The 20,726-nt window shown below is 41.9% G+C and overlaps 1 protein-coding gene across 2 annotated transcripts in view; it reads left to right on the forward strand.

Annotated features, from left to right (window-relative positions):
• Positions 1–20,726, forward strand: part of plcb1l (phospholipase C beta 1-like) — a 131,497-nt gene that overhangs the window by 59,002 nt on the left and 51,769 nt on the right. For both annotated transcript variants that reach the window (XR_013971812.1, XM_080883519.1), the window contains exons 4-7: positions 11,927–12,067; positions 13,302–13,381; positions 15,593–15,646; positions 17,405–17,480. Coding sequence is in view for 1 of the 2 variants with exons in the window: in XM_080883519.1 (XP_080739645.1) it covers positions 11,927–12,067; positions 13,302–13,381; positions 15,593–15,646; positions 17,405–17,480 (351 nt within the window). In the remaining variant the exon portion in view is untranslated. The remainder of the gene's footprint in view (positions 1–11,926; positions 12,068–13,301; positions 13,382–15,592; positions 15,647–17,404; positions 17,481–20,726) is intronic.

The following is a 20,726-nucleotide window of genomic DNA, read 5'->3' on the forward strand; positions in this document are numbered from 1 at the left end:
TTGCTCTGGAACCAAAACTGCAATAAATGCTCAATTTAGTTAGATATTATGAACAATGGACTCAAAAGCTGTCTTTATAAAATTTCTCAGCTTTTTTCTAGCAATATATCATTTTATTATGCATGATGCTTATGACATTTTCCAAAATTCTTGAAACAAGCGTTGTACTTGTTCAATTCGATTTCAGGCTCAGCTGTTTGACTTTTCTGTGCGCTAGCGAGTCCCGAGTTTTGTTTAGTGCTCATTCTAATGAGAAGAGCTGCTTTTGTGAGTCCTGGCAGCTGATTATTTTTCTCCCGCTGGAGTTCATGCGGTGTATCTGAGGTCAGCTCCCTCCCGTCCGCACCTCTGCCTTCCTGTGTGCCCAATGTGGGCTCAGTCAGCTGGAGGGAGAGTGTATGCCAGGTAGACTACTTCCACCTCATCAACCCTTGCCCCTTCTGTCTCTCCGTCTTTCCTTCAGAGTGATTCACACACAGCGTGAATCATCCTCTTGCCACTTTTCTTCTGCTTATTCACTCCTTCAAACTCTCTCCCCGAGAAACCGGGTCACTATTCGATGCTCACAAAGTCCCCTTGCGTGTCTGAACACATGTAATATTTATGACCTAATTTTAATGCTGCGTATGGAGCACGTGCCCTTGTAAAAGGTTCTCTCAGGAACTGAGGAGCACTGTGACAGAAATGTGGCGTCTCTCCTCTGTATAATTATCCATACGCAGAGTCCTCCAAGCTTTTATGTTCTTTTTTTAATCCAAACTGGCAGCCTGCTTCTCAACAGGTCCCTTCACGCCTCAAGCATCTGTTACACAAGTTTGTTTTTGGCCATTAATGGCCATATAATTGTGTATTCACTGGTGGCCTGTCCCAGTGGTTGTGAGAGTTATGACTGGATTTCTGTGAACAGAAATACTCAAACAACCTTTTTAACAATTACCTTATTCTGTAGAGACTGCACAGAGTGACACAGTAACACCTTAAAACTTAGTGAAAAGCATTTATTTTCTTTATTGCTTCTTAAATGTATCTGTTGAGTTGCTGTAACATGTTGAGATTGAGATTAATGGTTAAAAAAAGGCAACCACTATTAAATAAATACACTGTAACTTTTGATTATGCTAGTATTGGTGTAAAGGTCCTCCTGATATGCTTTGCATGCTATCTTGATGCCAGAGGAAAGTAGATTTCTCAGCAAGATTGACCAATTTCCTGCCCATTTCTGGAGGATTTTTCTCTTCAAAGTCCTGCAGTCACCATGTGCAGGCAATTGAGATTCTTCCATTTTTTTGTTCTTTGGAAAAATTAAAGTCATCTTGACCCTAAAAAAACATGCTCAGCTTACTAGGATAGCAGAGATTTTAAGAATTATGTCAAAGAATTATTAGGAATCTATATGAGCGATTAATTAAATTCTATCATGTGATATCTGGTGAGATTTTGTCGGAAGTATACGTGCAAACGCCAAAGCAGTGTGTCCTTACATTGCTGCTGAAAAGATGAGTTCTATTAAAATCTGTGGCAACTCCTCCGTGTTTTGGGTGACAGTTAAATCAGATGACTTGGTTACTGTGGGGGCTGTGATTTGCAGTCAAATGCTGTCAAGCAGTCTTTATGTTTCTGGTGAAGAATGTGTTTTCTCTCAATGACACGGCAGCCTGAATGAGATGTCAAGAGCGTTCATATGACTAAATTAGGAGTTTGTGCCATTTGCTGGCCGGGTCTGCGGGTATGGCTGTCAGCAGCTTTCAGACTACACAAGGCTTACCTCGTTTAAACTCTGCGGTCGTAGACCGGCAACTTTTATACTCAGAATCTGTTCTGCGTTGGCCGATGTCTGTATTTGTGAGCCTTTATTGGTAAATAAAATCAACTGCACAAAATTCAAGATGACATCCGGGAAGAAAAGATGACAGTTATATTCATGAACACGGGAGTCAGCGAAGTATGGTTACCTAACTTAAGTATATTACAAATGAAAAACCAAACAAAGGAAACAAGTGTGGTGGGAAAGGGAATGCTGTTGTTCAGACTGCCAAGCAGGGGAAAGAGTGTGAGAGGGGCTGGATTTGGCTTTTAACAGGTGCCGGTTGTATTATGTTGAAGTAGAAGTAGGTTTCCAGTATTCCTGTTGCTGCCAAGCTGCCTAATTATTCGTTCTAGGACTGAAACTTCAAAGGGTGTCCAGTAAAACCAGATTCAAAGTCAAAGCATTGCAGCACTAAACTTCAGTGCATCACTCTGTGATCAGAGTTCTTCATCCAGCTCAGGGAGATGTTTGAACTCTGCATGTTAATGTTTTGTCCACAGAGGGTACTAGACAAAACGTATGCATCTTACATGTAAATGATCGCCAATTATATAGCAGGAGGAAATACAAACCCAGCTTCAGGCAGGTCACAAGCTAGTGCAGTGCCAGTCCCAAGCCTGCATAACCCATCCCAACACTGCTGACGTGGGTGGTTTTCACACTCCAAAGCCATTTTGTCCCTTTTCTTTTCCCCTCACCCCCAACTGTTCAATGGCAGGTGGCTGCCCCTCCCCTGAGCCTGGTTCTGCTGGAGGTTTCTACCTCTTAAAAGGAGTTTTTCCTCCCCACTGTTATCAAGCGTATGGTCAAAAGGGATTGTTTGATTATTGGGGTTTTTTCTCTATTATTGTACAGTCTTTACTTTACAATATAAAGCACCTTGAGGTGACTTTATATAAATAAAATTGAAATGCTCTGTATTTTGTCTCCAAATAATATCAACATCTCATTGTTTCTTGGGCTTGCTCCAGAATTTAGTTTAGGTCATGTCACACTGCTGTGGAACTTGGTCATAAAACTCCACAGAGTCTGAAAGATTAGAAAGCAAAGGTTGATCTAACCTTCCAGGTGTCTGTTAGCAGCTTTAAGGGCACTGTGAGACCAAACACCAGTTCTTCTCGGTTGAACCTAATGACTCTTGGGTCCGTTTTCATCCACAAAAGGAGGTAAACGGACTCTCTATATACTTTTGCAGCACGATCAACCTGTGCTTTTATAGTTAGGTAACTTTGGATGGTAGGCAGAGGATGTTATATGTTCAAAACACTCAGCAATAGCTGAAATGGAGATGGAGGAATTTACTGGTAAGGCTTCCTTACAATTTGGCATACATGACAGTTTTTATGAGTATTTTGCAACATTTGATTTCACCCCAAGGCAGTAAAAATGTCTAAGCAGTTGGTTTAAAGCTTTATTTCCCCCCATGTGTCCCACCAGGGAATACTCATGGTGGATGCAAAATATCAATGACTGGCACCTGGAACAACAGCTTGGTGCACATGCTCAAATCAGCCTCACAAGCTCTTTCAAAGGACTGCCACTTCCTCACAGGCACATCGCTGGTGACAAAGTATCGTCAAGAAATATCTCTGAAACTTTAACGCTTCTTTTTCCACTTTAAGATGAATCCTTTTAGCTTCAACTGAAGAGCAGAGTCTGACAGCGGAGGATAAAATTCGGTTGAATCTGTGAAAGTAGCTGTAGACGCAGCTGCATCTACAGCTGTGCAAGGCCCCTGAGGTGGAGGAGCAGTCCTGCGTATACCATTTTAAGTTGCAGTAGCTGTAGAAGCATCAGTGCTTTCCTTTAGATCTTTATCCCTGCTATTAACTCAAGTATACTAGTAACTGGAAAGAGCTGCATAATCTTTAGTAAACAGGTTATGCAACTCCTCTGAGAAACCCTCAGTAAATATATCCATCTTTGCCATACTAGAGACACCATTAACCCCCTGAGGGCCTTGAAGATACCAAAACCAAACAAAAGCATTTTTCTAAGCAACCTCCCAAATAATGAAATTGATAGAGGAAAAACTCTGGATGCACCTGGATCTTCCTGTTTTACACCCAGGCCCAATGAAAGCAGCATGATGAACAAAAACATGTTTTCTGGGGTGAAACATAAACATACCTGAACTTGTGAATTTCTTCCAGATGCATTTTAGCCTGGAGTGTAGAGTCCAGTTAACCCTGCGGGTCTAGACAGAAGTATAGCTGTGCGGTACAATAAAAGTCTGATTGGTGAGAGGAATAAATTCAAGAGTCCACGAGTAGATTATTCATGATAAAATGAGAAATGCAGCAGTTGTGTAAGTCCTCTTTTAAAAAATGAATTTTTCTCTTTCCCCCTGAACGTCTGGAATGGCCAGTTCCTCTGCGTGTCATGAGATGATTAGTATTGGGTGTGAATGGTGCGCCACTTCCCCAAGACGCGAAAACGAGCGCCTGTCACCTCGAGTTATTGCTGATGTGCTGGCATTTTGGAAATGCCGTGATATACGCTCTCGGTCTCCCCTCCGTCCACCCCTTCTGTCTCTTGTTTCATGTCTCACTGCTTCGGGGTTAATGAAATGCCCCTGTTGAAGAGCTGGAATGAAGGATTGTTAAGTCCGTACGAGCTTTCAACTTCCTCCTACGCATTTTCTCAACCTGTGCCTCGCTGCATGACTGAGCCCTGGCGACGCATCACCACTGGCTAATGTATTCGACTGGAGTGCTTGTGAGGAGCTAGTGCTTTCATCAGGATGTGTTTTTTGTTATTGTGATTCCCTTCTTAATCATTGCACTCCTCAATCAAACACATGTAAACATTAAGCCTAGCGTCTTACTCCAAAAGATAATACAATTTAAATCCCGAGGGCTTCCTCTTTCGCAAACTGTTCACTCACGCTTCACTCGAAGATTTGTGACAAAGTGTTTTCTGGCTTTAGATGGCAAAGTACACACACACACTCACCAAATGTACCAAATATGTGTGCAGTCACTTCTGTACTGTGGTTGGTGATGCATCACCTGACAGCTGACTGATGAATCACTGACCTTTTAGTCCTGTCCTCATGGGTATTTTGCCATCTCATGAAACTGCGGTGGTCTGCTGCTCATTGACACTTTGGTTCTCACCTGAATTATGACTATGTGGGAGTGCGATACAGACAGCACAGGAAAGACGGGAGACGGCTTACCCAGAATCAAAGATCCTTCATCCCTCACCGATTCCCTTGCACTTCCCCTCTCTCTTTTATTCTTTGATCGTGTTTACTGTGCGGTTGTTTGTGAGACTTATCTGCAGCTTATCCTTGGGCAGTGTGCAGTATGGTGGCTGAGTTTTACCTGAAGCTAGAAAAGTTAGCAAAGCAGTTTCCACACTGAGGAAGTTTAAAGTATGAAACTGCAGAACTGCAATGGGAGCAGACAGTTCGCCCATACTTATATGAAAGGCTGCTGCTACTGTGGCTGAACTAAACAGACTGATCAGCAGAAACGCTTTTAAGCTGAACTACATGGTGTCCCCGTGTAGCAGTAAGGCATCAGACTCCCACAGCGAGGGTGTGAAGTGCAAGTCCCCCCTTTCTCTTTTTTTCTGTGTTGATGTCACTGCTCATATGTGTCTGGGTGGCACATGAATGAGTGTGGATTATTAGGAAGGCCATTTACAGAAAGCAAAAGCTATGGCTTTCTTCTAATAGGATCAACGTTTCAGTGCTTTCTGTCTGTGTAAGGTTATGAAGCGGCTAATGTTTAAAACATGCTCTGCAGATCCGGCGTGACCCTCTTAAATAAATGACTGCATTGCCAAGAGAGGGAGTCATCTTAGGATTAGCTTTGCTGTGGGTGAAATGCTCTGTAGACTGTGACTCACACTGGCTGGTAGACAAGGATGCACATCGGCGTACAGATATAGACAAACTAAACATCAATAAAATGACAAAGATAAGCGACACGAGGCATATCGTCATACGGCTCAGACTGAAGCGGCTCATACATCAGTAAATATTTTCTGCTGAAAACGACAAAAACATGCATCTGCGCAGCATTTGTGTGGCAGAATGAGCACATCACCCCCCAGCTTGATATCCCATAATTGCCTTCCAAAAGGCCCAAAGCTTTACCGTCCCACCAGCAGCATCTTGCCGCTCTGTTAGTTAACAAGGCTAGCCGGCAGCAGGAGGAGGTTAGGTGCCCTGCTGATAGTACTGCTCTGCAGTGCCGCGGCTCCATACGTTAGAATGTGCTCCTCAGAATTCTGATGTTCAAGCTGGATTTAAGTCTTTCTGCTCATTTGTCCGATGATTATAAATCCATGAGCAGATTGTGCATGAGGTCAGATGGGGGAAAAGGCAAAGATGAGAATATCTTCTTTGATTCAAATACCAAATACACCTTATAACGACTCTACACTATTGAATATACACAGCTTAGCCAAAATTGTATGATAAGTTATAGTTCAAGGAGATAGCTGATTTACTTGTTGCAGCATTGAATAAAGCCTGAACAACTACTACAAGGCTGAAATCGTTATTATATCCATAAAATAAGTTCCCAGTGCTTCTATAACATCCTTTTGTTTAACAAGTGCAGATGCTTTTAAAAATTCAGTGTGAACTTCAATGCGCAGGCTGGCAGAGTCAGCTAAAGTGCTGCCATCCTCAAGATACCAACCAAACCAGCTTAAAAAAACATGCAAAATGCAGGTCTTGTGAGAATTGGTGCTTCAAAAAAGAAAAGAAAGAATTGTCACATTACTCAGCTTGTACTCCTGCTACAGCTGCCTTGAACATAGCAAGGTTCATCTGTTAAAACAGCTTTCCTTTACAACTAATAATTGTTTTAACCACGTTAATATACATTCGTGAAGCGAAGCTCGTCATAAAAGCATTCGACAATTCCACTACTACTTGTCCAACATGTGTGTCATGAGGAGGCGTGTGACCTCTAAACAACGCACAATGCTTTGACCTTGCTATTTTTCCTTTGTATTGCTGCTAAGTCACTGACGAATTTCCAAACAAGTCTGATTAAAAATAGTTTTTGAGACTTGTATGTGATTAATTTGATGGTTTCTGACCTCTACTCCAAAATGCACTTGGCCTTCCTCTGGTTTGGACTCAGGAACTGCCAAAACAGTCAGGACCCTTTTGGACTCCTTTTACGGTCAAGCTCTTGGGGGAAAGTACCAAGTATGGTATGAAGGAGGGGGAGATTTGCCTAATGTTTGGAGAATGTGTTTTTAAACAGGCTCAGAAGAGCTTCATTTACTTCATATAACTAGATAGGCTTATGATTGAGTTGATTTGGTACTCAATTGCTGGATAATTGTTATTTCCTGCAGTGGGAGGAGCTACTGATTATATAGGCAGGACATGCAGCTCCTCTTGAGTAGCATAGTGAGTCAGGCCATGATAGTAAGAAGACCACTGTAGCGATGGGCCAACCGAGGCCTTGTGAAACACTAAAACGTTTAGAGCAGATGCGTCGAATTTGTATCGAGCTTTTGAAACAATCTGACACCCGTCTCTACGGTGACACCTTCTGGCCATTTTTGCTATGTCACATGGTGATAATGCTAGTTTTTTAAGCAACGCAGATTTTCCGCAATTCTAACCAGTTCTTAAAAATAACCATAATTAAGACATTTTGGAGAAATCTCCATACAACAAAACAAGAAAAACTTTGACTGTAACAAACAGCGTGTTATCAAATTCAATGCACAATTTATACAATCTACAGAGAAGAGGCTAATGAGCGTATTTTCATAACCACATACGTGTTGTGGATATATACGTAACCACAGTGCCCCATTAATCTTTGTGTTTTATCTACAGTGGAATGACGTGTGAATGAATGTAGCTTGTTATGCTTATGAAAAATAAAGATCAATAAGAGAAAATCAAGTGCTATGTAAAGATTTTTATTCAAAAATATCAATTTATTTAGTTTAGTTTTAGCTTCTTCTTTTGCAAATTGGAAAAAATAGAAAATCATCACATACATGTCTACATGAAACGCTTGTTTCATGTAGACATGTACACAACGGGATTTCTTTTTTAAATAAAGGTGCAGGTTTACAACTTGGCACTAGACTAATGGTTCATGTTACACATGAGCGATGTATCTTTTGACCGCTACGGTGGGATTATCTGTTGCCCTGCGGGTACTATGGGTTTCGCTAACTGAGCTGTCAATAGGGTCCCACAAACTGCCCTTTGCTGTGATTGCTGCTGCTAACAATAATAATAATAATGATGATGATGACTTTTAAGCTTTCTGGGAGTTTTCGGTGTCACTTGGTTTTTTCTACACACTGTCAATCAAGGTTAGAAACAACAGGCAAGCCGCTTGTCAAAACTGGGGTCAAAAGCTCCAAAAATAGCCACGTCATGTGATCAAGTGACGTGGGCATTTTGAACCACAAAGCAGGCTTTCAAAACATCTGTGTAAGCTCAACACAGCGTCAAAACATCAGCATCGGGCATCCCGTGTCTGGTTGCAGCTCCTCTTGGGGAGTGTAGCCTGTCAGGCCCATGATGGTGAGCAGGCCACAGTGGCTGTACTGCCAGGGGCCTAACTGAAAGGGAGTTAAGGCTGGTGCAGAATTGTTTCATCAGTTGTTAAGTTTAGTTTTGGTTCATTATCATCCAGTTTTTAGCCCAGTCACTGTTACATTCTGCATTAATAATAAACTTAAATTTAAGCCCTTTCCTTAACCGGGTTCACTAGATTTTGCAGATCCTGCTGAGTGGTGTGTAGGTAGATGGCTCATCATCAATCATTCATACTGACATTTCCTTTGATCTAATGTCTCTCTGTGTGTTTATTTATACACACACTCTGTGTGACGGTGTGTATTTCTCTGTGTGAGCGTTGAGCCGAGCCTGCACGAGTGCAGTTCCATGCCTGTGCTAAGGTGGACGTGTGGTGTGTGCATTTGCGATGGTGTGTGTCCGAGCTGTGTGCGCAGGAGAGAGGGTTTAGACAGGTGCCGTGCTGCAGGTTTAATGACCTGAGGTGTGGCTGACTTCTCTTTGCCAATCTGAATCTCTTCCCTGTGCCCAACAGAGTGTGACACAGTCTGAGCGCATGGCTGGTGACAGGTGGGGGCAGGTGGGGGCCTCGTGACAAACTAAGGCAGAAGGAGAAAGTCTGTGTATTTCCTCGGGCTGCATCTCCAGCTGAATGCTAAGTGTTTGAGAAGAGTTCTTATACTGACAGGCAGCAGCTGCCAACATGCACCTTGAAAGCTTGACTAAGCACGTGCTCACAAGCATCATACACGACACTCACACGCGTGCACTATAGCAACAGAAGACAGAGGCCATGGCTGTGTTTTCATAAAGGCTTAACTCAACCACACCATCATCCAAATCCCATCCCTACCCTTTCCCTTTCTCTGAATCTCCACTCCTTGTGGTAACTGAGACCGCAGGCATGCCTCTAATAGCTCCCCCAATGCACCAGCACAAATTGGTTTTCACTCACATGGCTTACCCCCTTCCTGCTCCTCTCCTTCCATTGCTCTCTGTTCCTTGCTTTATTTCTACTTTTCTTTATTTTGTCCTCATCTCCTCCACCCCTGCTCCTGCTCCCTCCCCCTGCTCCTGCTCCCGTCCAGCAGGGCCCACCTGTCAGCTTGTTTCTTTCAGTCAGTCAGTCTTTTCCCAACATAACTGCTGATGTAAGTGCCTGCAGCTCCCGCCCATATGACTGCATAGTGGGAGATGAGCCCTACGTTCAGCTAATGGCTACCAGTAGCTTCAAAACAATATCAAATTGCATTGACGTTGTAGTAATAAATGAAATATGCATCTTACTGTCATCCTGTCTGTTCTCAGAAGCCTTTCATGTCTGGCTGTCAGCCAGAGCGTTTCTCAGAGGGAGCTTTGTGTGTTTTAGCAAATTGCAAGTGGCTTTTTATGCTTTGAATGATGACGCGGGTGTCATTCAGAATACATAAGTGGACAGTGATTGATTCTCATTGAACTCAGGATGTGCATGTGTGTGTATTCCATCGATTGGTGGTCAAGTCCACACATGACTCTAACCATCTAAATGATACACAACACTGAAAACCTGTTTTCTCCACATATACATTTTTTCTTTAATTTAAAAGAGCAACGTCTTATTTTCAAGAAGTACCTCCTTAGCCACATAAACTAGTTAAGGGGGGAGTACACAGGCTGTCAGAAGGGTCAGGGTGAACATGTATTGCCTTAGAAGTTCTCAGTGTGATAATCGCAGGCGCCACTAAGCCTCCACAATTTGATTGGGGGGTGTGAGGGATGTGTAGAGGACATTTATCAGCATGACACAGGACACAATGCTCTTTGTTTGATTGGTCAAATTAGTGGAAGCTCATTTGCTTTCACTGCAAAATCCTTTACAGGGCTTTTCTGTTGTGTTAATTAAGCCGGAGCAAGAATTCTGTATGCCACTTGCATACTGGGTTTGCAAAGAAGAGAAGGAGATCGTTGTTATTCCTCTCTTTCTCCTCAGAGGTATTGTAGTTGGGTTCTCTTTTTTTGGGCTTTTTTTGTGATTCGCACCAAAGATGAACTTCTTAAATATATATTTGCTAAAATTAGTTTGGTTTAATTCTCCTCTGACAATTAGCTCGGCTGAATGCAAATTCTCCAGAGTTTTTCCTCTGTGGGAGCTGGAGTATTGCCAGCACCCAGTGTTTTGTTGTAGGAGAGATCAGACTTCCTGCAGCAGCCCTCTGATTTTGTCGGATGATGAGAGAATTAGGGTTGTACTAAGTCCGACAATTGCTTTTTCTCAATGTGGGGACAATTTCTGTTGACTTAGGAATTTGCAGTTTTTATATAAGCCTTTAAAAATAAAACCCTTTGAGAGCAAGAAAAGCATTCTCCTCGGGTCTCCTGGGTTAAGTGAGTCCTCTGGTGTTTTTTTAGCAAAACATTTTTTCCTGTGATGTTGATTACAAGTTATTGTATGTATGGGGGGTTTTGCAGTTAAGCTGGAAATATGTTGAGACAGGAGGATGTTTTTTGGGCTTAAAACAAGCTAAAAAGCAAGGCTGGAAAACCCTCATGCTCTCATTTTTGGGGAGCTGTCATGGGGTTATTAATAAATAATAAATAACACAATAAATCCTGTGCTGACATCTTATTGGACATTTGTGCTTACATGTCTACATGTAAGTTCTCCATTCAATACTTAACCCACCTCTTTTCCTGCTTGTATAGCCTGCCATATGCACCCTTTACACAAACTGAGAATCGCTGGTGCTGTAGCACACGGACTCTCTACCTCTGTCCTCTAATTAATCAACCAAATCAGCCATCAAATAAGGTGCGAACTCCCAAATGTTAACCAGTCTTGTTTCCTCTGAGTTCATTCAGAGACTGTTTTTGTTTTGAAACAACATCACAGCAAAATGCCATGACACAGAGCAGTGCCGTCTCCCACTTCCTCAAAAAAAGCATTGCTCATCTTCCTCTGTGGCCTGTTTTATGTCATTTGCCATTTCGCTGAAGCTTTGTTTGGCCTGCTAGCTTTTAGATGCCGCTCTGGCTGATCTGTTCCACCAAGGTTCAACGTGTGTGCAGCCCGGATTAGAGGCTAACATAAAGTGTTCAGAATTTGGGTTATGTAGCACAATTTCTTTTATCAACATGCTTTATTTGAGGCTTTTAATTGGAGCAGATATGAAATGAAAAAATACAAAAGCATTAGCCAATAGGATATCGAGCATATGATCATGTGACTTGTGACCAGTTGTTGCAATAATCACATGAGAGGAAAGGGCATTGATCAAGTGGGACATACGCAACACTGTATTAGGTCCCTGAATTAGAGAATCTAAAGCACTATAAATAATTTTTTTATGTAAACGAGATCATTGTGAAAGCTTATTAATTAAGTGTTCCTCATCCATGCCTGTAAGGGATATTATTTTTAAATATAAAAATTTTAAATACTTCTCTTTCTCCTAAGAAAATTATCATTACCACTCCGTGGCTGTCGATGTGTCATTGAAGGGGATTTTGTTATAGAAATTCATTCATTTGGTGACTTTTGTTTTTCATTTAGATCTGAATAGTTCATTTCTTTGTTATAACATATCTTTTTTTTATTTGTGTGTTTTTGTTTCATTGTAAAGGAAGCCAAGCTGCGCGAGCTGCTGGATAACAGCACGCTGTCGGGGAAGTTGGAGAGCAGGATGCTGACGGTTGTGAGTGGCACCGACATGGTGAATATCACCTACCTGAACTTCATGGCGTTCCAAGAGGAGATTGCGAAGGTAAAAAAAAAGAAAATCATGCATAGCAGCAGTAAACAAAGTAACTACTTTTTTATTGTACATAACCTGGACAACCAAAAACAACCACAGACAGGTGAAGTGAGTAATAACTTTGACATGTGCAGTGGCATCTCCGGCATCTACAGTGGTGAGTGGGGTATCTTAGCCAGTAACTGGGCAGTCAGGGTGAGGTTGTGTAGCCCTACCCATGTGCCTATACTCACCCATCATGTGGGCAACCAGGCATCATTCACCTGGAGAAAAAGAAGGCAGCAGGATGCACTATGTGAACAATAGTGCATCGTAATAATTGTATTAATGTAGGGTCTTTACCTTACAATATAAACTGTTTTGAGGCAACTGTTTTTGTTTTGTATTATTTAAATAAAATTGAATTGAATTGAAGGCAAGCTGCCAGAAACAGTGTGATGCTCTGGGTAATGTTTTCCTGGGATTCTTGGATTCATGTGGATGTTAATCTTAAACGTACCACATACCTAAACATTAGTGCAAACCAAGCTCGTGTCTGAATTGCAAAGGTACTCTCTGACGACATTAGAGTTTTTCATAGGGGCAATGAGTCGTGGAACACCGTAAAAAGTGCTTGGGAATGCTTTTAAGGAGCATGACGAGGCTTCCAAGATGTTAACTTTGCCTTCAGATTCCACAGATGTCAGTTCATTTAGACATCTGTGGGATGTGCTGGAAAAAAACTAGTCAGATCTGTGAATCTGCTGCTGATGAATTAGTGAATCTACACCTCGATGGGTCACAGCTGTTTAGGCTCTTTGATGGGGACTTGCTCTATAATATGCATGGGGTTTTAATTTTGTGCCTATTTTTTGTATTTGCTATTAAACTAAGCCATTAAAAGCAATAAATAATATTCTCAAAGAGTGAAAGCATTTCTTAATAGTTGTTTATTTTTAATTGATTTAGGAGGCTTTAGACGGAGGTACCATTTCTTTTTTTAGGATCATGGTGAAAACCTGGATCATAAGTTCATCATCAAGTCATTTACCACTCTGGAAAATTATGAAAAATGATCAGCATACCTACTCAGTATGCATGAACTTCATTTATTCCTGACACATGGCAGCAGAAACTGAACACAAACTTCCAGCCTTCAGCAGTTATCAGCATCAAAGCACAAATGAGTTCACCGCCGCTCTCTTTCCTGACTCTAGGTGTGTGTGTGTGTGTTAATGTTGTGTGTGCGTTTTATTTCCTGCAGGAATGGGCAGAAGAGCTTTTCAACCTGGCGTCCAACCTCTTGGTGCAGAACATGTCCAGAGAGGCGTGCCTCGAAAAAGCGTACGTCACCGGATGCATGCACACGCGGACACATGCGCACGCGCACATGCAAGCAGTCTCGAACAAAATGTAAATCTACAGTCCCCAAGATAGATATGAAAATCGGGTCTGCAAGCACTAGAAATGTCACTCGTAGCAAGAGTCACATTAGGGACCTGATGTATTTTACATGAACAAAAATGGTAAAATGTTATGTAAAAATCTTGCGAAACCATCATGTAGCATTTACACCTTCACCAAAGCACATTTGTGCTTACATTGTTCACACACTGCAGTGTACAACGCAGCCTGATTTTTCACACATCAACGGAGGAAGTAAGAACAGACGAAAGCAGAATTATCAAAACAGCTGGAAATATGTTTATACCAGTTTATAAAACACCCTGCATGCGTCAGTTGTCTTTTTATTGCTTCCCATATGTGAGTGTGCATTTGTTTGGTGGTGTAGTGTTTGTTTTGTGTTACAGTAGTGACATATAGTAGATTCCAGGCTGACTCGGTGAGCTGAGCTTTGGGTTGAATTGGGAAAAGAGAGGAAGAGAGGGCAAAAAACAGGAAGCCAGTATTTTGTCAGTTCCAGGGTATTACATAAATCACTGATTATCCTTATCAGTGGCTCTATGTCCATGACCGCTTTCATCGTCCTTTGCCCTCGTGTCACCTCTGATTCCGAGTGAAGCTCACGCAGAGTGAGCGTAAATATGAACGCAAATCATTTTTTGCTGGACTCTGCTCGCCGACAACTCCCAGCTGTCTGCTGTTTATCAGTGAACAGAAGCCATTAACGTGCACCCCCGAGGAGCTAATTGACTTATGAGACAATAAAACTGGTCATCGACCACATAGTGCAGATAGAGTGGAATAGAACTGAATACAGCAGGTCTCGCGGTTACGTCGGTTGCTCGCAGCAGCAGTTCTTGTACACTCCTTGCTTACAAATAAGGCAATTCTTCGCCATACCGCTGCTGCAGCGCGAGGATGCTGCCTCCCTGAAGTGATGTTGATGTTTCTCCGCGTGTGGTTAATTCTCATCGCTGTCTCTTAAAGCAGTGATACTGATTTTGGGTGGTGGGTTTTCTGAGGAGCGGCGTAGCTGGGCAGCTTTCTCATCAACAGGAAACTAAACAGAACCCAGCAGGTTTTTTAAATGACCACTTGCTGAAAGGTGTTGAAATCAGTACAATTATAATTGAATACTTTCCTTGGATAACACAGCCCTCAATTACCAAACATGGCAGGGTTAAAACTGCGTGTTTTACTCTGTGTTGCTCTGTGACTATGTCTGGAAACTTGGAGTTGAGCAGCGTCATCTAACTGCTTATGTCTTTAGCATCATCTAATGAAGAAATGAGTAAATGAGTAACGTCTAGGATTAGCTAGAGTGGGAACATGAAAAAGAACAGAGAAAGTAGTGAGGTAAACAGAAAAGGAGACAGTGAGTAATCTGTTTCCCCCTTTCTCCAGTGTCATAATGAATAATACAAGCATCTCTGAGTCAGATGGGGGCATTGAAAAACACCTCTTCCCTTCCTTGTTTGGGAGCCTTTCAATCATTCTCTTTAAAAAGAAAGAAAGAGAAAATAAAGCCTCATGCAGTGCTACTGGCTAACTTTATCCCAACCAAAACTTTTGTTTACAGCTTTTAAAAAAGAAGAAAAAAAAAAAACAACTCCCCAAACTTTGATCCCAATTGACAATTAAAAGTCACCAGCCTATTAGCCTGAGGCAGTCGCCAAGTTCTGTCAAGTGGACACTGTAATGGATATTAATTATTAGCCAGCAGCCACTTAAAGCCCAGCCTACAATGATGGCTCCTGTTGCAGCCGAGCTATTTATAGGCCAGGTTACACGCTGCCTGTGCATTGCTGCTGCACTGCTCTGCCCTGCCAGCGTTCAAGACTTCCAGGGATTAGCCCACAGTTCTGACCTCCCGTGTAAACGCCGGCAGATATATCCGCAGTATGCAAAGAGAACTCCACTCATGCACAGTCAGCCACTTTAAGATATTTAGATACGTGCTTTTTATCTCTTTCCGATGCATTACGTACGAGTCTGCAAACCTGGTCATGGCAGACAGTCATTTATGTCAGTCACGCATGTAAGATCAAGCAAACAGCCCCCACACATACATTAGACCTGATGAAGAGTGTCACTCACACTGAATAAACTGCTATCACGAGCTGCTGCTGATGTGTGCTCTGTGCAATGCAGATACACCCGGCTGAAGCTGCAGCTAAACCCTGAGGGAAGAATCCCCGTCAAGAAGTAAGTCTGTGTGACTCATCCACCCCCCCCCCCCACCCCCCCCACCACCACACCCCTCCCCCATCCCCACAACGGCTCTGCTCTTTTCATCGGTGCATAGTTTCCTCTGCCTTTTTGCCTTCTCTCTAAGCGTGCAGATGCTTAAACCTACACTTTGTTTTTTGCATATTTATTAGAATATATTACCCATTCCATCTGTCATGACAATATTCATTCTTGTTCTCCTTATCACCACTTTTCATTTATCTCACGCTGGGCCCATTTCACCCATGTGATTTTTTTATTATTATTATTTTTTAAACTTTAGTCTGTGTCAGTTTGTGATTTATCTGAGAATTTCATTTTGTATATTTCAGTTTCAATTTGATTTATCTGGAAGTTTGTCATCGCCTCATTGAAAATCCACCTCTCTCCATCTCCATTAGTCAAGTTGAGCTTTCAGGCAGGCGGGCAGCAGTGAACCTCCGTGATAACCTCCCTCAGAGCCGCGGAGGAAAGCAGTGGGTGTCAACAGGGAGAGACACTCCTTGCTGTTTAGGGAATTAACCTCCTAGCTAGGAAGACATGTCAGTTTGACTAATGTCAGCTTGATACTGCTCTTCCACTGAGCGTACAGTAAGTGCTGGTGGACCTGCGCAGGCATACCTCTGCAAGCAATTAAAACAGGCTATTCCGAACAGAACCAGACCTAAATGTCCTGCTGTGGCTGCAGTGACACTAGAGTCCACTGTAAATCACTTTTATTGTCTGTATACACCGGAATAAAACAGATGACAGAAGCTTGAAAACACAGATGTCTGTCGGCAGTGTTTTTCCAGAGTTAAATGAACCGAGACGCTGATGATGTGACGATGTGATGTGATTTGAGATCATTTTGCGTTATTTACATGCGCACATCATAAAGAAACATTACATCTGCACGCCTTTTGTTTATTTATGCAAGAAAAAAGATGCTTCTGTTGAGACAGACTTTATAGCACAAGCACAATGACATGATAATAAAAATTATGACAGCAATGATGAAAATTGGTGTGATTTGCAAAATGATACCATTGCCGGGAAGCTTTCTTTCCTCATCTTTGTTGGGGCCTGTGTGGCATCGCATTCATGAAGACTTGTCACTTTTATGTACACAAGTGGCATTTGCCATGGAAAACTTTGCAATTCACTGTAAGCAGTATTAAAATCAAGATATTTTCCATGTTTAAATGTGAATATTAAAAATATTAAAACTACACTATTTTATCTCAGTCCACCCATCTATCTATGAGAGCAAACATATTAGGAACAGATTTATGCTGCTGCATTATTGCACAGCTTCCTAATGCTCCAAATAAGCTGAATCAGTAGCTCTCCAACTATTTCAGCATAAACAGAAATTTACTGCGTAACCTTTATGAATGTAAAATTCATTGCAAGGCTGTTAGACTGCAGTATTTAAATCCTGATGTCCCATCTTCTACCCCTCCCTTATTATATTGCATTTCTTTCCCCACACAGGCATCATCTGAGTCTAATATTTGTCTTTAGTGTTGCATTCTGTCCGGCCTGTAGTTTCACCCTTTTTATTTTTTTCCATTGCCTCCTAAGCTGTTGCTACAATATTACATTTTCACAGAATAATCTTAATATGTGTCAGTTAAATGCTGTGACGAATTCATCCGTTTGACACACAGCCTTTAAAGGAGTGAGAATTTCTCTCCGTGTGTGGCATTTTCTGTGATTACTCATAACAGCATGTTTTTTGTCTCCCTACAGTATCTTCAGGATGTTCTCGGCAGACAGGAAACGAGTGGAGACAGCGTTGGAAAGCTGTAACCTCCCTTCTGGCAGAGTGAGACTCCAAAATACTGAAGCTCTCTGTTTTTTTTTCTAGTATTACTGTCGCCTCATATTTCCTCCGTCCCTGAACCGGCTTCTGTCTCCATCTCATCCTGTCTCTTTTATGTACAGTTGCCTTCATCTTTCCATCCATCCATCCATCCATTTCTGTTTTGACTATTCAACTCATCTCTTAAAACACAAACTGATTGCGGCTGTGCTTATTCGTCTTATTTTCTGGATATCTGCATGAGTTCCAGCACAGAATGGATTTAGCCTGGGTTGTAATGCAACAAATAGACCCAGTGGGAGCAATAGAGATGACAAAAGCTGTTTTATCGCTACCTTTTTTTAGATGCCACTAGAGAGACGCTGCACCCTAATGCATAGAGGTGCAAACAGTGCTCTGTATTCAAACAGTAGCAAACAATTTTCATCCCTAGAAGTGGGAAACTGCTGTTCGGTGCTGCTCTGAACGCACACTTGATATGTGTCTAGTAAGGCAAACACACTGTAAAGCTAATTGGAATTGGGTCAGGTCACTTTCAGATGTGACTGAACTCATATAACGTGTTTACATTTAAATTACTCACTGGCACCAGTATTCCACAGCATGTTGCAGGAAATCGAGGAAAAGGGCAGACTACCACCAAATATGAATTCTGCCAACATTAGTCTCCTGCTAAAACCAGGCAAAGACCCTTTATTTCCCTCAAGCTATCGTCCAATTTCTCTTTTAAATGTAGACCTTAAAATAATCTGCAAAGCTCTCTCAAAGAGATTAGAGAAAATGACCCCCCTCTTAATTCATCCTGACCAAACTGGTTTCATAAAAGGTCGGCACTCCTCAACAAACACTCGTAGATTACTTAATTTAATAGACTACTCATACGATAAAAACATCGAAGCCATAATATTATCTCTAGATGCAGAAAAAGCATTTGACAGAGTTAATTGGAAATTTTTATTCGCAACCTTACACAAATTTGGTTTTGGAAACTCTTTCATAAACTGGATAAGAATATTATACAATTCCCCAACGGCTCGTATCAGAACAAATGACCAGACATCCTCCAGCTTCTGTCTCCTGAGGGGCACCAGACAGGGATGCCCACTCTCCCCCTCACTTTTTGCAATTTTTATCGAACCTCTAGCAGCAGCATTTAGACAGGCTACAACAATTAAGGGCATAAAATGTAAGAACATAGAACATAAAATCAGTCTCTATGCGGATGATGTGTTGCTTTTTCTGCAAAACACACAAACCAACCTCTCTGAGGTAATTACTTTAATAAACTGGTTTTCAAGAGTTTCAGATTATTCAATTAACTGGCCAAAATCTACAGTTCTCCCCATTAACTGCTCCTTCCATAATTCTTCCTCTGCCCCACTGCAATCCGGAAACATTAAATATTTAGGTATTAATATCTCTCCTAAGCTTTCAGACTTAACTAAACTAAACCACATCCCACTTCTAAAGAAAGTAGAAGGCGATCTGACTAGATGGAAATCTTTACCCATATCACTCATGGGAAGGGTCGCCACTATAAAAATGATGATCTTGCCAAAAATAAATTACTTATTTTTGATGATCCCTAACAAACCATCACAAGATTGGTTCAGATCTCTGGATTCATATATTTCCAAATTCCTTTGGAAAGATAAACCCCCGCGTATTAGCTTAAAAACGCTACAAAGAACCAAGGATAGAGGAGGATTAGATCTGCCTAATTTTCACCAATACTTCTTAGCCAACAGGCTTCAGTTCATCTCAGAATGGTTAAAACATACCTTCTTAGTTGAGCCCTGGCTAGATGTTGAACAGGCACTATGCAAGGATCTAGAGATTTCAGACCTACCATTTATTAGCTCAAACATCAAAAGACATGAATGCTTTAAAAGTATCAACATCAGCTTTTCTCTAACAGCATGGTGGGAGTTTCTAAAAATAACGGAGTCTTCATTAATCCCATGCAAACGTACACCTATCTGGAATAACCCTGACATATTACAAAACAATAATATGATTAATTTCCCAGAATGGAGTTGTAAAGGAATTAAATACTTAGAACATATATTAGAGGGAACAGAATTTATTCCATTTGACAGACTAGTTGAACAATATGGGATCAACAAGACAAGGTTTTTAGAATATCAACAAATTAAATCCATAGTAAAAAAGAAATTTAACCTCAGTCAAGTTGAATTACAAACACCACTAAGTGCGGCACATTTTCTTACTCTTAAATCCCCCAAATTATTATCTAAAATATACAGAACACTTTCTAAATTAGATGAATCAATATCCCTTCCTACTGCAAAATGGGAAGCAGATTTATCAGTCAACCTAGACCAAAACTTCTGGTCTCAGATTTGCTTAAAAACTTTTAAATTAATTAAAAATCCCAGTCTGCAATTAATACAATACAAAATACTTCATAGAGTGCACTATACAGGTCATCGGATGTTCAAGATGGGCTTTACATCTTCCAACAACTGCTCACACTGTCAAGGCAATACACCAGACAATTACATCCACGCTCTTTGGTTCTGTCCACCAGTGCAAAAGTTTTGGCGCGAGATATGTGAAGACTTATCAAAATGTCTGAAATGTAACATTCCAACCTCCCCCTTAGTGTGTTTGTTGGGCAGCTTAGATAATGTCACTTCAGAAAAGAATATAGCCCATATGATCTTCACTGCCCTATGCATAGCCAAGAAAACAGTCCTCATGAACTGGAAAAATAAAAATAATCTTAATTCTAACCAATATAGAAATTATCTATTAGATTACATTAGTCTTGACACAGCCTCTGCCACCACATCAGATCAATTGCTTTGGGCCTCTTTTATCAGCTCCATCACCTAGTGGGGGTGGGGGGTCATAGTTTGGTCCCGCCTTCACTGTTGTGATTGGTGAGGGGGTAGGGACAGGCTTAGGGCGTCGGGGGGTTCCCCGGAGGCATCTTCCTTGGGGGGCTCAACCCGGGGTAGCGGTCACGTCCGGTTGAGGGCTCTGTTGGCTCTCAGGTGACTGTTTCCTCGCGGCTGCGTGCAGCGGGGCTAGGGGAGGGTCTGTGCTGACGGACGTGGGTTACTGACCTGGCAACCTGGCTGCCCCTGGGTGGGTCCGGGATGGGCGTGAGGTTCTGGGGGTGCTCCGTGTCTGGGCGGGGGCCCGGGCCGGGCCTCGGGGGCTCGGGTCCTGGTTGGTGCGTTGCCGGGGTTGTGGGCGGGTGGGTGCATGGGGGCCCGGCCC

Source organism: Rhamphochromis sp. 'chilingali' (genome assembly GCF_963969265.1).
Source record: "Rhamphochromis sp. 'chilingali' genome assembly, chromosome: 5".
NCBI lineage: Eukaryota > Metazoa > Chordata > Actinopteri > Cichliformes > Cichlidae > Rhamphochromis > Rhamphochromis sp. 'chilingali'.